The following is an 18,033-nucleotide window of genomic DNA, read 5'->3' on the forward strand; positions in this document are numbered from 1 at the left end:
CTCCTTGAATTAGTTTGATTTTAAATGATTTTATGTTTTTAGACTAGCCCGCTAACCAAGATAATGTTTTTGCACTCCAGTTTTCCTGTATGGTCCCAGGCGAGGTGACTGAGGCAGTGACAGCACTTCAGGCATGTGACTGAGGAATTAAGGCAAGAACAACCAGGTTTCAGGGGTTTCCTTTCTACTGTATAGCTCCTGAGTTGCTGAAGACAATGGTGCACAGCATCTCTATGTACCTCAGTCTCAATCCCCACTCACTCTCTGTCAAGCTCACCCCATCCCCATCTTATTCTCCCATTTAGTACCCACTCACTTTTCATTTGCCCAATCATCCCTACACTCACCTCACTCCATCTTGCGGTCAACTCATCAATTCCATCCAACTGCCCCAGCACACACACCTCCCCCCTCCTCGCCCCCCCGGCCACCTGTCCACACAGCCACTCAGACCACTCACTGCAGAATTCTCTCCCTCCGAGACCCAGCGGGATCTATGAGCCAGTCATCTTCTCCCCTTGCATCCACATGGTGTTGGGTCAAGTGTTGTTCTCTTTTTCTCCCTGGGGCTTTCCCAGGCCAGCGTTAAACTGAACCCTTATGTTCCTGAACAGATGCACACTGACTTCACTGGGCTTCATAAACGTTGCAGTAAGAGTCTATGCATGTAGCTCTGCTTGCAGGAAAAGGATCTGAATCACCAGTACTGCTTTCCGCAGCAGACAGATATTGGTGAAGGTTCCTTATCCAAAAACTAACCCGGCTCAACCCCGTGTAGCTGGCATGATTACAACCCAGCTCAATTTTTGAGATGCTTGAAATAGAACTGAGAGTGGCTCATTAAGAAGTACAGAAACCAGATTTTTCACAGAATTGTATCAGCCCTGAGGTATATGCAGAAATACATTTGGATGTCTGTGTCGTTCAGTCATCTGAGTTATATATGAGATTCCCACAAGGAATTACACTGAATGTAAAAAGGGCTTGAGAACTAGCTGCTGCAGGTCTTCACACATAATTAGTCAAAGTATGATATTGCTCGGATTTTGTTTATATTTAGCTTATCATTTCTGACATTTGTGTAAGATGAAAATAACCCAAAGCCAAATCATGAAAGTGGCACTAAGAGCATTAACAGATAAAGCAGGTGTTAAAGGTGCTGTGTACAGGCTATATAACTTTAGATCTGTATTCAGCTCACCTTTACATCCTGCTCAGCAAAAAATGGAGTATGTTAAAGATGAACTATAAAGTAAAACACCAAAAGACTGGTTTTGCCCTTTACCGCTCATGTATAATGGTCAAAGATGGCCTTTCGAGGCCCCTCCATCCCCTCAAAAAATTATTTTTTCTGTGAGGATTTTACATATGAAATATTATGGCTATAGGAAGAGTCCTAACTTCTGTCTCTTGGCTGGAGGACCTTAGCAATATTTAGAAGACCTTAACAGAGTAGTCACATAAGGCTGTAACCTGAGCTGCAGCTGTCTCTGGAGGGAGACAATTTAGATTGAAAAAACTAAGTGGAAAAAGATTTTTTTCCCCCGCCTCTTTTTTTTGCTTTGCAATTCACCTTTAAGTAACATAGATGGAAAAGACAACAGCTTTAATTTGGGGGAAGAGGAGTTAGTCAGAACCAGCATAAACTTGAGCATCACAGATGAGGATATTGGGCCAGATGGAGTTATGCCAGTTTTGCACTAGCTGAGGGTCTGACCCATTGTCTCTTGTACTTTTTTTTTTAAACTTCTACAGCCATTGCTGATTCTGTGAGAGTCAATGAAGTTATGTATTTGATACTTACGAACTAAATAATTTGAAGGGTCTGTTTGGTTGCTTAGCAAATCTGAGTCTCTCCAGTGCTGCACCGATATTATTTCACATCACAAAGCTGATGATCTACCTACACGTCAGCGTAATCACAAGAGAGGTATGGGCTAGTACACTGGTTCCCAAACTTGTTCCACCGCTTGTGCAGGGAAAGCCCCTGGCGGGCCGGGCTGGTTTGGTTACTGGGCTAGCAATGTGCACACAGGTCGAGCAAACTAAAATGTCTAAATTCTATTACTAGCTCTGTCATGTCACATAATTTCTCAATTTCCATATCCCCATTTGTAAAAGGGTGGTAATACTTGCTTACCAGTCTCATTCCTATAATGCCTGTGTCTTTTCCTAACTGGTTACATTTAGTTTAGAAACCATCAGTTTGTTCAATATTTTCAGTTTCTTCAGTGCATCACTTGGACCTTGTCTCTAAAGAATTTAATCTATGATAATGTCTTCCAATCTCCTAAACTTGGGCGGGCCAGATCATCTCACTGATTTTTAAGCAGAACTTCCCATTAAAATTGAAAATCAATGTGATGATACTACCATTTGTTTTAGATCCTTCAGTAGTTCTTCACAATTGATTGTGCTAAATAATGTTGTCATCTTCCAATTTAGTAACCTCCCTGTTTACTCTTCCAATTCTGTAACAAATATATTCAATGACACCAGCCTTAGTAAGGCTGCTTGGTGCACCCCTTATTAACTGGCTTGCGTGTTGCAAATTGATAATTTATTTCACCTCTGTTTCTCTCTTAACCCAGGCCTCATGTATTCTGTAGGATATCTGTCCTAAAGTTAAATGTCCATTGTTGGGTTTCAGAGTGAATCCCCCCAGTTAAATAAAAAGGCAGTTACTTTATGTATAGTGTAAACATTTGAAAATATTTTCAAGTGTTAGTTCTCCAAATTGTCCCTTATAGGGAAAAAGCCCACATAGGAGACTGGAAACTCTGAGCCTGATCCAGTGCTGACTGAAGTCAATGGAAAGATCCCCAGTGACTGCAATGGACTTTGGCTCAGGGTGTCTATATTATTTGCCTCACGGAGTTTCCACAAGATTGTTCCCACAGCAAAGGATATGTTTGCTCATGGACATAATGAACAGGGTTGTAGCCTATAGTTCTCTAGGCGGTTACCAAAAGCCTAGGGCAATCTGTGTGAAGACCCTGTACTACTCCAGCCTTTCCTTAATCCACGGTGACTCTCCAGCAATGTGGCTTCAACTGGAAATTACCAGGTTTTTGTTGCTTCTGAATAAATATTGTAATCTGAGGCCATTAGGCCCCCATCCACTGTAGTATTTTATGTTTTCTGGTGAGTTTTAAGTTATTAATCATTCTCCATTTATTTCAATGTAGAATCTATGCTAGCCAGCAGTATCAATGTAACAAAGGAGCTCCAAACAGCCATCCCATCCCTTCAGATTTATAGCTACATACCACATCCTTGCTTCGGCTGCTTGGAGCTGAGCTCGCACCTTTGCTATGCTGCGATCTCTTGTGGCTAGAAGCCACGTTAGCAGCTCAGCAGAAGAACCACCTCATGTAGAAGCCACATTAGCCAGCAGCCAGAAGTGACTCCTTGTCAAGTGACTGCACAGATGGCTTTCCTACAGCCAAAAATCAGCCCAGAGAACCGGTAGCTATGTGCTTTGCAGGCCGCAAAGTGGCAGTGGCAATCCCCATGGGTATGTGTGGTAGAGCCCATGAATAACCAGTGTCTTTAGGAAAACTCACCTGACAAGTTTATAATCCTAGAGATCAGTATAAAGTAGCATTCTGAGGACTAAAAAACTAAATATATATATATTACTTTACTTTCACAAGAAAACTGTGTTTGTGTTGACATTTAAAGGATCCCATTATTGGGATTATGTAGGAACCAAAGGCAAGCCCTAATTTCCGTAGATATGCAAAAGGTACAGAAGGTTTTAAACCATCTGGATATGTTCTTTTTAAAAATCCTATAATAACAATAAATACAATGAACCATTGAAATGTATTATACAAGTTCCCAGGGGAAACTCCATAGTTCACGGTTTAATACTTAATTTCATAAAGTAATTCATAAAGGCTGGCTGTTGTAACACCATTCCACTCTGGCTCAGAAATATTTCCACTGTGTCTGGTTCAGAGGTGACAAGCTCCACCACCCACCATTTTCCTTGGTCCTAGGGCTCCAGATAATTTTACTCTGATTTCATTCAAGGTATTTTATACTTTGCAAAGGCCAGGGTTACTTCTTTTTTGGGACTGTGAGTTCTTAAGTCAGATAGTTAAATAGCTGACTTAGCATTTACTTATATCAAGGAGACATGTCCCAGACATGTAGTAAGTGACTATAGTTCCTTTTGTCTGAATGAACACCATTTCACCAGCATTTTCCATTACTGAGGCAACTCAAAGAAAACACCTGTCAGAGTAAAATATGTGTAATACACAAGATTGCACTGCATGTCTAGTAGAGCTGGTCAATTCCCACAAAGCATTTTGAAAAAATATTCAGGGTTTCAGTGAAAACCCAAACACCAAAATGTTTTTGACAGCCAAAAGGTTTAAAAAAGGAAGCTTTCTGATTGCCAAATACTGGGGGAAAACTTTTCAGTTTTTCAATGAAAATCTGAATATTTTTTTTCAAAAACAATTTTTTCCATGAAAATTTTGATTTTTCACCACAACCCCACTTTGAGGGAAAAGTTTCATATGAAAAAATTCAACCTGCAGTAGTTACTAGGTGTCATGTGCAGGTGGATAGTATTCTGAAGGCCCACTAGCCAATTTTTTTGGGAAAAAATTATGTGAATTTTTGCCAAAGAATTTCATATGATTTCACACCACTGAGATATCCGTTCCAATGAAGTTTATAAGATTTGAAAATAATATATGCTTCATTATCAATATTTCATCCAGCAGTGTTCCTTATTTTATGAGTGTATAATTGTTATTACATTTTGGGGGTAGTAAATACTTTCCCCCATTTTCAGAAAGATTTATTGTCTACAGTGTACTTACTGTCTACTTGGGAAAATACTGAAAGTAGGGACTGTATTTTTTCACACAACGCACAGTCAGTCTGTGGAACTCTTTGCCAGAGAATGTTGAGAAGGCCAAGACTATAACAAGGTTCAAAAAAGAACTAGATAAGTTCATGGAGGATAGGTCCATCAATGGCTATTTGCCAGGATGGGCAGGGATGGTGTCCCTAGCCTCTGTTTGCCAGAAGCTGGGAATTGGCAAAGGGGATGAATCAGTTGATGATTACCTGTTCTGTTCATTCCCTCTGGGGCACCTGGCATTGGCCAGTGTCAGAAGACAGGATACTGGGCTAGATGGACCTTTGGTCTGACCCAGTATGGCCGCTCTTATGTTCTTATGCTTTTGTTATTCCACTGATATCAAGGTGTTTCTAAATGGCAATTTGATTATTCTGTATATCTTTCATTGTGTGAAAGTGATATTATTCTTGGCTGTGTGAAGTTCAAATTGTTCACAGTTCTATGGGGAGGGTGTAGAGAATAGCATTTTGGTATTAAGTAATTTTGTGTATGTGTGTTGTAATGTTGTTCTCAGGAATCACTGGATGGCACTATCTCAAATAAATTTACAAAATAAATTTGACTATATCAGAGTTATGTTTTTTTAAAATGCTTATTGTTGGCTGTGGTGCAGCTTTTTCTAGCTGCTGAACAGATAACCAGTAAAGTGTGTTCTGCCTTACTTTCAAAGGATATTGTTTCTTTAGGTGTAACTGTTGCCAACAGTTATACTTATGTGATCAAACAAAAAATAATGGTGTAAAACATTCTGGGTACGCATATGGGAGAGAGAGAGAGATGTGAGAAATGTGTAATGGTTTAGTAAGGTGAGCACAGATCTGGGAACCAAGAACTTCTGGGCACATCCAGTTGTGCTCACTGGGACAAGATAATCAGGCCCGTGAGTTCAAACACAAGTTCTGATACTGACATACTCTATATTTGTTAAATTTATACGTGTGTATTTAGACATTGCATGGTGCATCACAATGTGTACAAGATCGTTGCCCTCCAGTGTAAAGCTAAATAAGGCTAATCATTAACCCAGGTGAAGTTAAGTACTATGTAATTTCCCCTGAATTGAATGGTGGTCAGTCTCAAGTCCAGGAGGTTTACCCTTTCTTGCAAGGGACTTGAGTGGAGAATATTCCTTTCTGAAGAATATTCCTTTCCTTTAGCAGAATAGGGATTGAGCTAATGTACTTTATCTATGCACTCCCCTTCGTCTTATCCCAGCTGCTGGACAGAAGTAACTTAGTGATTACTGTAACTGTAACACTAGAGTCGGTGGATACCGACCACTGTCATGTGATAGGGTAATTAACTTTGTGTAACCCTGACCCATGTTAGGTGACTGATGCCAGGAAATAAAGATGTCTCTGTGACCAGGGCATGCCCTTTTTGCAGCCACATACCAATATCTCAGTAATGCAGGAAAAGGTTCCCCCGTGCTTCCTATTCTGCTCATGAGATTTAGCCTTGGATGTCTACTCACAGTTTTCCACACCTATACTATGTAGGATCAAGCCCATAGAATGCTTTTATCTAATACAGAACATACTTTTCAAATACTTGCCATATTTGTAACTTTAAGAGTACTGAACACATTTTCTTCAAATGCGGGGTTGGTTTGGTTTGGTTTTTTTCAGTTCTTACTGAGATCAAGGGAAATTTGAAGAAAATCAGTTCAGTCATTTTAATGTTATGTGTATTTAAAATGATGATGTTCTGGGACCAATTTGACCCCATGCACTTACATGGGTATATACCAGATTATGCACAAGTAATTAAATGAAGGAACTGCAATACCAATAGCCATGAGTCAACCTTTATCTTAAAAGTCCTGATTCTGATCTCAGTTAAACCAGCGTAAATCTAGAATAACTTCATTCAAATCAGTAGAGTCCTAATTAATATAAATAAGAAGATCAGAATCTGCTCTATGTCTGTTGTTAATTATATTTTTATACACACCAGATGACATTTGATGACTGGTAACTACTAGTATACAATGTGAAACTTTTCTGTTTTTCTTTTTCTCTAGAAAATACTAACAAATTAAATGGAACAAGTATTTAGGCATGATTAAGACTGCACATTTCAGAGCTTCGATATCAGTGAATATTGTGGATAATTGAACAGCTTTATTTCTAACCCATTGCATGTATACATTACAATAATGTCTTTAATTTTTTGATCACTCCATTAATCTTAGATGTGTGTATCTAAGGTTGTAGAAAACATTGTACAATATCATATTGTATTATTTTGGAAATAGTGTGTGGTCACAGAATTTAAGACTGTACTGTATTGCAATACATGCAATGGGAGAGACTTATGGTGGTTTGTCCAACCTTGAATTTTGCATTTCTCTACTATAGAGTGTTTAACCGTGCATCCTCAGTACTGCATTAATATAATCTTTTTTGCATTTAATAATACTGAATGTTTTTTACATTCCATGGGCAGAAGGATCCATTAACCTGATGAATACAAAATGTAGAGTACAACTTGTTCTCACGTAATGATTTAAACTTGGTTTACTATTAAACTAAGTGTTTTTGGTTTAGAGACCCTTAATGTATTGGATTATTGTCTGACCTCTAAATGGGGCTGCCCTTGACAACCACTCAGACATTTCAGCTAGTACAGAATGCAACCACCCAGATTAGCAATGTTGTGGGCATGGAGGAAGTCACAGAGACTGTAGTGGTTTCTAATTCATTTCCAAGTGCAGTTCAAGTTGATGGTTTGGATCGTGTACCTTGGGACCTCTTCTGTTTGACCTGACAGTTGAAATGAGCTATGTTGCTTAAACTGATGCACTCTTGGAGAATTGGTATGAGGGCGAGGAGAAGGTTGTTTTTATTGGATAGGAATGTAATTTACTTCCCCACTAGGTGCAAAAAAACAGAATTTGCTGATGTTTAGGGAATACTCTGAGGACTCTCTCTCTTACCTTAGTCTTTTCTGGTGAAGTGGTTTGAATAGGGAGTGTTTAAAGTTTTCTCCTTTTTTTTCTGGGTTGGGAATTCTGTTATTTTTTATTTACATGATTTGAATTTGGAGTCATTTTTTGTTTGCATTTTTAAATGTTATTTCTGAGGACTAGATTGTCTCAGGCTTAATATATACAGTGGAAAAATAACCTCTGTCACTTGGTTAGTTTTTTCTTGTTAGATTCATCATATTAACTAGAGGACAACAACAGGATGGCTTAGTCTATGGAGAAGCACATGCAGTTTAGGAAGCAACCATAGATTCATAGAATCAGATTTGTGTCCTCTGTCTTGAGCAGTCAGCAATGAGGAGACTAGTGTTTCAGCCTAAATTGATACACAATAGCTACTTTAGCAATCTGTTTTCATACCATTCTATCTCTGTTAATCTAGGATTAGAACCACTGGGACATACTCTTCTCTCACAGTGATGTCAATAAAGAATAGCTCCGCTGAAGCCACTAGGGCTACAGCAGTATAACAGAGAGGCTAATCCAGTCCATTGCTAAAACTTGTTGGTGCATGGGAGATTCCTGACACTTCCTACCTTAGAGCAAAGCTTACGAAACTAATTTGACACATTATGAGCTTTACACATAGTGAGTTTTAAATAGCGTACTGTGAACATAATGAGATTTAAACTAAGGCATGAGAAGTAGAAAGCAGAACAAGGATGACATTTTCCTTTTGTTCATGTCTCAGCTTGTAGGCAACCAGTAAAGATAATAAGCAGATTCTGTCAATATCTAAATGGCAGAAGGAACAGCTTTGGTGTAGTCCTGAAAGAAAAGCTTTTAAACTGGCTAATTTCCTTGCTCGTTAAGAAATATTAGCATAAAATCTGGTTGACTCAAAATTAAAATCAGACAAACTTCCTGATGTTGTCTTTATTAATTTGAGGTGAGGGATTTGCAGTTATTGGATTCTCCTCTCAACACTAGGAATCACTAATTGGGTAGCATTAGGGTTCAGATCACCAGTGGTCCTTTGGTCACATTATGAGGACCACTACCCTACACTGAAATAACAGAAAATGTTATGATCATAGAAGGAAAGAATGGGCTGGAGGTAGAAGAAGAGAAAAAGAGAATAAAGAAACAGCTGAAGGTGGAAAGCATGAAAAAATACACAAAAATTTTTGATTAGAGACATTTAATTTATTCTCCTACATATTTTAGTATTTCCTTAGCTGATGGGCCAAATTATCTTTAAATTTGGAGAAGAAATGGATTACTTTATTCTCAGTACTTATATTAGTATTTCTAGCTATCAACTCAAGATACTGTGGTAAGATAATTAGTATTTTCTGGGTTGCTAGCTACTTTGGATTCTGTAGATCTGTCTCTGTTACTACCTATGATCTATGCTATCTTTTTCGGAGTAGAGGTGGCTGAGAAAGGTCTTTCTCAGAAAGGTCTTTCTGTTGGCCATTGTGGCAAGTCTCTGGATCGCATGGGCTATAACTAGTGTTGGGCCTTTTATCCTCAAGAGACACCTCCTACTTACTCTTCCTCTCCTTGCACTGGAGTAGATATCTAGGGCTCGATTTTGATCTCAGTAATGCAATTGTAAATCTGGAATAACTGTAGCAGAATCCATATACTTGTTCTGAATAAATATGGGTGTAACTGAGATCAGGATCTAACTCTTAGATCATACAATTATAGAAGCTAGAGATTGGAAAGAGCTATTAGGACATCTTCCCCCTAGTGCAGAAGGATCCCCTCTTGTATCCTTATTAATATTCTTCCTGTCTTAATTTCATTCTGCTACTCTTTATACTACCTTGTTTTACCAGCTTAAATGTTTTGTCTGTTTTCTTCATGTATAAGCCTCTCCCTTGTTTGTAAATCTGAAGGATAGTCCACTGGTTAAGGCACTGGCCTATGACTTGAGAGACCTGGGTTTGAGTCCCTGCTTTACCACACGTCCTGTGTGACTTTGGACAAGTCACTTAGTCTCAGTTCCCCATCTGTAAAAGTGGGGGGATACACGTGTTAAAGACTGTGAGAAACTCAGATATGGTAATGGAAGCTATATAAGTACCTAAAATGGAAAGAACTATGCAGAGCATGTTGCAACTCGGCTCTGTCTGTGAAGCTCTCAGCTCCCTGCATGCCCAGCACCGCAGATGTTGACAGCAAATTCCTGAGAGAGGAATGAGAATGAAGAGACAGCAACTGGAGTAAATCCACAGAAGAGAGCAGCTGAGGGGCCAACAGTAAATTCACTGAAAGGAAGGGGGAGTGAAGAATAGGGAGAGAGAAACCCGAGTTGACCTTGACCTTGATTTTATAAAGAAGGGAAGGAACAATACCCCTAGAGCTAACCAACAGTTAACACCTGCAGCTGGGAGTGAGCCAGGCAGGAGCAGAAAAGGCTAAAGCTGGCTAAGCTAGTGGGCTTGACAGCTCCTTAGTGCTAAGCATAGTGCTTTAATTAATCCCCTTTCTCTTTTAACCCATAACCAAAGAGCAAATATTGTATTTTCATTGATAAAGAATATAGATAGAAACAATGTACAGCTACTGCAGTATGCAAATTGCAAAATGTATGTTGTTTTCTGTAATATAACCATCCAATTTTGACCGTCTGCTACCCATTTGGGAAGTCACATTTGGGGCTCCACCTTGCCTCTTGTGAGGCTGAGCCATGCTAAGGATGGTTAGGCGTACAAGGCAGGTGCTCCACCCGAGGGGAGGGCACTGAGGACATTATGATTTTAACCCTGGTGTTTAGGTACTTGAGACATATGTTGGTATTTTTCCAAGATAAATCTTAGAATGCTATTTATTGTCCCTGCTTCCACCCACTAGCCTTTTGTAGCCTTTCTCTGTCCTGTTTATGGTTTCAGCTCCTCTGAATTTGATATCCTCTTGGGATCTCATTCATGGGCTGTTTAATCCCTCTTCTAGGCCATTAATGAAGACATTAAGATCTGCCCAATACAATTTCTGCAGTACCACACTAAGCACCTCCTTGGACCTCAGTGCTTTGCAATTTGTCATTACTTATTGTTTTTGGTCCTGCTGCCTGTTTTTGGTCCACATGAAGTGTGTGTCTGTCCAAGCTGAGCTGAATTAATTTTGAGAGGAAGGCTGCATGAGACACTACATCAGACACTATCAAATACTGTCCCCAATTCAAATACCATAAACCACATATGGGGCTTATAAAATAAAATCTCTGGGGCTGTAACAGATTCAAAGATGAATAGGAGGGGTATTACATAAGGTGCCAAAGTCAGAAGGCAAAATGCATAAATAAGCATCTTTTATGCTAATACAGGGTCCAAACCAAAACTGATGAGAATCAACTGGGGAGTCTTGCCACTGACTTCAGTGGGCTTTGGATCAGGTTCATAGATTCCCTTATTATCCAATGCACCTTGTGTAGTCCTCTATACCTTTGCAAGTCAGAATGGTAGCATTTTATACCCACTCTGTTCATGTTTAAATATCTACACGTGGTATGCAGCCATGGAGAACCAGGTCTCCCTAAACTGCTGTTGGAAGGAGACTAGTCTGGTGTAACTTAAATGCTGAGGTGCTGAAGAAGGTGATATTTGAAGAAAGATAGTGATTACTTACTAGCTATACATTTGTTTGATAAGTGTTGTGCTGTTTCCTTGTTTATAATTAGAAATGGTTGGAAAACCAAACTTCTGTTCTGCAGGAAATTCTGAAGTGACATTTTTTGCAGTTCCAAATCCGAATGAAAAATCAAAATTTAAAATTTTTCCTGTTGAAGAGAAATTTTGAAAATTTCAATTGAGAAAAATTGAAGTGTTTTATTTTGATAAGGTAAAAATGTTTTGTTTGATTAATGTCAAAGCGCTATATATACTAGGATATAATGCTAAACATTAAATAGAATATTAAATTATAACATGTTTTAATATAAAAGTCAAAATGAAATCAATCAAAATGATAAAGGTGAAAAAAAAAATTCCGCATTATCAAAACCACCAATTTAGTTGAAATTGACACACTCCCATGAAAAAGGAAAAGGAGGACTTGTAGCACCTTAGAGACTAACAAATTTATTTGAGCATAAGCTTTTGTGAGCTACAGCTTACTTCATCCCGAAAGCTTATGCTCAAAGAAATTTGTTAGTCTCTAAGGTGCCACAAGTCCTCCTTTTCTTTTTGCGGACACAGACTAACGCGGCTGCTACTCTGATTCCCATGAAACATTTCAATTTAATCGAACAGCATTTTCTGATGGAAAGATGTTTCACTGAAAATGTTTCAACTAACTCTACTTATGATGATACAGTATTTCGTTTTAAATCAAAATGACTAGTCTCATTTGCCTGCCATTTTTTTTTGTGCGCTCCATTGGTAGATTGAGTTGATCAGGAAATACAATTGTCCCTCAGTGAGAAATGATGTTGGCACAAGGATGGGGAAATGAGGATGAGAGAATAACAGTTGTCATCTTTGGAGGCAATTGTCATATCCTGAGCCGACACATGACAACTTCAGTGGAGCTGTACTAGTTTACATCCACTGAGGATCCAGCCCTAGTCCTTTATATGTATTTTTATTATTACTGCTTTTTAGGCTTTTGTTCAGATTTTTCACCGTTCTCATGGTTCCTGAAACACTGTTCAGTTCTAAACAATAACTCGTACTATTTTTTAAGCTTACGACTGTGTGGATTTACAGCAGTCCTTGCACATGTTGTTATCTCAATTTGTGCAGTACGGCTATAGCACATAGTAGAGCAGAGGCTATTTGCTTCCATAAGCTTAATGAAGTGTATAGTGCATTTGCATTTCCAGGTGTTTAACTAATCCTGAGAGACAACAGGACAAATTCAGCCAAATGCAACCTGGAGAAAGCATATGCTGCATCCATGGAAATCATTGGGTCATATTCTTTTGTGACATATACATTGGTTTTGGTTACACATCAGGTGTAAGCTGATCATAAATCTGACAGACGTGGCCATGTAAGTGCCATAATAGTGCATCTTGCACTGATTTACTATTCAGGGATTCTGCAAAATGAATGTAGAGAAAGCACAAGGGGGCTTGTTGCAGGAGAAGGGTGTAAGATAAAGCGTACCACACCTACTTTAATTTATATTCACCTCATTCACAATGTCCTCAGGCCAAATTCGGGCATGAGTTCAATGAGAGTGGTGCCATTATGTGAGGACTGAATATATTTTGCCAGAATAATGAACTGGTTTAAGTTGCAGGGTTTTTATTTATATAACCATTGAATACCAAATTCTTGCAAGTTACAGTGTGGAGCCACTTACATCAGTTTTCCTACTCAATTTAATGTGAAACTTATACCTCCAAGTGACCCTCTAGCTCTGTGTTTGCATCTGATTCCAAGCTTTTGAAAATTAGACTAAGCCTGCAAAGATTTTATCCAGATCACCTCCCAGTCACACAGTATTCACTAGCAGCTGGCTACATCCATCTTTGCTACATTCAGCAGGTACTTCTTCCTTATAGCCATGAATTAACCTAGTTGAATTGTAACCATTCTGTGTATAGACTGCTAGTGCGGCCATTGACTTCACTGGCATGCTACACAGGCAAAAGGGTCTATGCAGGCATACCTGTGTGGATCAGATTCCAGGATCAGGGCCTGAGTCAGTTTTACCATACCAGTAACAAATATGACTAGCATTGTTCAAAGATAAATAATTTGGCTGATTTGGGTTTGGACGTTTTAAAAATCTTTTTTTCCACCCAGCTAAGTTGATTGCATGCTTGCATGCTTCCTATTGCTACTGCCACCTTAACCTAAACTTCATGTGTTCAGTTTACATATTTGTCTCTATATAATGAGGATTGTTGCATCCTATCCCCTTTCTCCTGTGCAGTCTTTTTTCTCTTTCATTCCGTAACTTTGTATTTTGGGGGGATGTATTTCAGCAGGTGTTTGCTTGTTTGTTTTACATTCACATTACCCACATGACACACCGTATCTAGTTTTTCAGTGTCTAATTGTTCAGTGATCACAGAGATTGGGGGGAGACATAGCTCAGTGGTTTGAGCATTGGCCTGCTAAACCCAGGGTTGTGAGTTCAATCCTTGAGGGGGCCATTTGGGGGAAAAATTGGAGATTGGTCCTGCTTTGAGCAGGGAGTTGGACTAGATGACCTCCTGAGGTCCCTTCCAACCCTGATATTCTATGATTCTATGGTAAAGACCCCTGACATTTTATATTTCACTGGCATTTGGGCTTTTGGAAAAACTTTCAGGAACATTAATATAAAACCACTGGAGCATTCCCAACAGTTCCCCTCAATCCAACCCCCTTGTCATTCTGTAGTTTGGTTGCGGGAACAAACCCCCTTTTTTATTTGTTTTTGCAGATTGATGGATTTCTGACACTTCTGTTTGGCCTGGCTAGCATTAATACCCTTACAGTGATCAGTGTGACTCGCTACATAAAGGGCTGCCATCCAGACAGAGGTAAGGGCTTCAACCACACATTTGAAGAAATTAAAAATAGCGCTGGTTTCTGACTCTGCCTTCAGTTACCTTGGTGAAAAACAAGAATAACTCCCCTGAAGTCAATGGGGTAACATGGTGGCCAATGGACAAGGGGGGGAATCAAAATCAGGCCCAATAATTTCTGTTGGAAATCTGCTTCCATCAAACATTTTCAGATTAACCCAAATAAGAGCAGGGTTATTCTTGGCACATTTGCTTCACTGTGGGTAGAATTCAACCCCGTGCAGAGGGCCAACACTAAGCTTATGTATCACTTAAGTCCCTCAAAATAGAGTGTAAATGGCACTTAAGTGGTGCACATGTCCATTGTCCCTCTGCAAAGAGGTGAATTTCATCTTGTATTAAATGAAGTTTAGGACAGTTGCCAGCCATTAATAGACCTGGCTTGGGACACTTTCCTCCACAAATGCCTTTTTGTTCTCAGTGGTGTTTTGCCTGCTCACAGCAGGCATTGTGAATAGGGTTAGGTGTCACCTGGGACACTGAAATCTACTGATCTTCCCTGCAACCTCTCCAACACCATCCTGTCTTGCATCTCAAACTGCTTCTCTGCCATTGTCTCTAGGATGCCCTACCATCATCTCAAACTCAATGGACCGGATTCTGATCAACCCATGTACTTTTTACACACTGTGAGGTCAGAATCAGGCCCACTCTTTTCAACACTGAACTTCTTTCTTCTTAAACCTTCCTCCAGACTCCTTGCCTAGCTCCATTGACATTGCCACTCTCCTTCCTGTCTCCTAGGCCTGTAATCTGCATGCCATTTTTGGCTTTCCTCTCTACTTCTCCCTTCTCCAGTTCTCTCCTGTCATTTCTTCCTCTTCAATATCTCAAAAATCACTCTTTCCTCATGACCCTTGCCCCTAAAACCTTTCCCCAAGTGCTGATTTCTTGTTTACTGTATACTTCTCTAACCTCCATGCCCTCCAATCTATCCAAAATACCACTACTAAAGTTATCTCCCTCTCCCACTGCTCTACACCACTTTGAATATCTCCAATGGCTTCCTGTCTCTTACTCTGTTAAATTCATACTCTTTGTTGTCACCTGCCTACAAACCCCTACATAATCATGCCACCATCTACATTTCTGCTCTTATTCCCACCTACCCCAATCTGCTCCTCACCCTTTTCCCAGTCGTCCCACTTAAAAGATCATGGATGTCCTCCTCCCATTATTTATTTTGTATTTCCTATCCTGTTAGAAATCTCCCACCAAAAGTCCTTGCTCAGCTACTTCAAATCCCTCTTTAAAACCACTCCATCCAGAAATTCTCCCTATCTTCTTCTAATCAATAGTTTCCCATGCTAGTTCACAACTCCAGTGTTATCCAGTATTGTCTTTTGTCTTTGTTTTGTGTGATTTACGCTGTAAGATTTGGAGCAGGGATCCTGTCTCAATCTCTGTATATAAAGAACAGTATACATTTACTGTGTTATATAAATTATATTTCTAATTGCATAGGCAATAACAACCCTGACAAGGCAATATATATTCTGCAGGAAGTTCCACCTTTGCACCAGAACCAATGCACCTTGTCACTGATATATCTATTAAGGCCCATTTTTAACTCAGTCTGGTGCTGGGGCAGTCAGAATCAGGCTGTGCTGTGTACCGTATTTTGTATTTATTGTACCATATCTAGCCATATTTTAAATGCACGTCTCTCTCACCTAAGTTTCTACCGGAGAGCAAGGTCACAGCCACCTCAGCCTAGGTGCCTAGGCATCATAGCTAAGCCCCAGAAAGATCCTCAAACTAGGTGTTCCCCCACCTATCTTGCCTGTGGAGCCCAATTTGGTAGGCATGCTCTGAACATACCTAGACCCACACAAAACAGCCAGAGGATGTGATAGTGCCCCCTTTGTAACTTTTAGCCCAGTGGTGTTAGGGCCCTCACCCAGGATGTGGAGAGCTGGGTTCAATTCCCTCCTCTGTCTAATGTGGGGAAGGGACTTGAACTTTGGTGTCCCACCCACCTCAGGAGAGTGCCCTAGCCATTGGGCTATGGGGTATTCTGGGGTCTCTCTCAATCTCGCCTGTTGAGGCTGCTCCACTGTGTATAAACAATTAAATAGGCATTGGAAGAGAGGGACTGGAACCTGGGTCGCTCACATCCCTGGTGAGTGCCCTAACCTCTGAGAGTAATTCTGTGTCTCGTGCCCAGGAGAGATTGAGAAAAACCTGCCCCAGAATACCCCATGCCCAAAACCTGCCCCAGAATACCCCATGCCCAAGTAATTGATTTCTGTGGAAATTATGAGTCTAAATATCTTTGTGGATCTAGCCCAAGGTGCCTGAGTTCCTTTGTGAATCTAGCCTTAAGTAACCGCAGGAAGTCTAGTGTCTTGGACAGCTCTCTGTGCTCTGAAGAAATCTTCTTCTTTCAGAGTTTTACCTCTTCAGCAACTCACCACCGCTCCCATGGGAACCAAATTAATTGCATCGACACAGGGAGCAGGGCTGCACACATTTTAGCCAAGCTTCCAAAACTTCTGCTGGTTAGAAGAGGGTACTTAAAAAGCCTGCTTTGAATACTTACACAATTGAAGATTAAACATATGTATAAGCCAGATTCTCATTTACTCGAAGGCCCCTTATGCCACTCCAGCAGCGTAACGGGGTGTAAATGCAATTTATTTCCACTTTAGGGTCGCTTTACACTGCTGCATAGTGGGCCTCCGTATAAATCAGAATTTGGCCCACGTGGCTTTTCCCATCCCTTTATTGCTGCTGCTGACTGCAACATTATCAAGGGCCATTGATGCAGCCAAACCATAGCAGAAACTGCACGTTCGTTATCACTGAAGTCAGGCCAGATACTCAGGGAGCACTATGGAAACTGCGCTCAACTATCCCTGACAGGGGAGGGCATGGGCGAGTAAGGGAGGACACAGTGGAGCACTTGGGGGACTCAGGCTGAAAACATTTCCTGTATTTAATAAGTAGGATCATTCAGAACCCCTCCCATCCAATGACAGCATCAACAGCTTGGGAATCAAGGACAAAGAAGAGAAGAGAGTGGAATCCGTTAATTAAAACCATTAGAAATGTGAGTAACTAAAAGCCTTTTGCCTTTGACACGCCTGAGGCTCATATTCTGTAGGAAAAGTGGTAAGTACAGGGAAAGCAATAACTTTATTAACATACATATCTCAGATATCTGTGCCAGAGAGTTAAATGTAAGGGTCATTCCAGAAGGCTCTTGCAGTATTTGAGTGGGCTGGACTCTGGGCTAAATCCCATCACAAGTCACAACCAGACAACCTCAGCAAAATATACGTAGACAGTTGTCTACACCTATTGTCTGGAAAGCAGAAATTTCTTTCAAATGTAATAGGTTAAAATAATTTTCCTGTGTGTTGTCTGGCACTGAGAGGTTTGCATGTGCAGACCGCAGCACCTGGGCCTAATGATATTTGTGTAAGTGATGGAACATGGAATCTGAACGAAAAGTGAGGAGAGTACTCTGCTAATCTAGTCAGGTAAAGGATGCATTTTTCTGAGGACTTTATATCCCTTTAAAGAAGGCTGGAACTGGCACAACCACTGTATGGTTAAGAGTAAGTTATTCTGGTTTCTCTGATCATGGATGAGTTGAAAGTGTTATGCTGGCTGAATACGGTAGTTTGAGTTTCTGGTTTGTTTTCCTCTGGCTACCAGTGTGGGGGCAGATTTAAAGTT

General features: G+C 40.2%; 1 protein-coding gene and 1 long non-coding RNA gene across 2 annotated transcripts in view; one reads left to right on the top strand and one right to left on the bottom strand.

The window, feature by feature from the left end:
• The window catches only part of LOC311518187, a 109,958-nt gene that overhangs the window by 27,274 nt on the left and 64,651 nt on the right, over nucleotides 1–18,033 (bottom strand). The window lies entirely within an intron of this gene.
• Nucleotides 1–18,033, top strand: part of LOC311518186 (visual pigment-like receptor peropsin) — a gene marked incomplete at both ends in the record, with an annotated part of 45,606 nt that overhangs the window by 22,775 nt on the left and 4,798 nt on the right. Inside the window, one exon of the mRNA XM_084623747.1 lies at nucleotides 14,205–14,304. Within this exon, the coding sequence (XP_084479873.1) occupies nucleotides 14,205–14,304 (100 nt within the window). The remainder of the gene's footprint in view (nucleotides 1–14,204; nucleotides 14,305–18,033) is intronic.

Source organism: Lepidochelys olivacea (genome assembly GCF_965140295.1).
Source record: "Lepidochelys olivacea isolate rLepOli2 genome assembly, chromosome: 3".
In the NCBI taxonomy this organism is placed as follows: domain Eukaryota; kingdom Metazoa; phylum Chordata; order Testudines; family Cheloniidae; genus Lepidochelys; species Lepidochelys olivacea.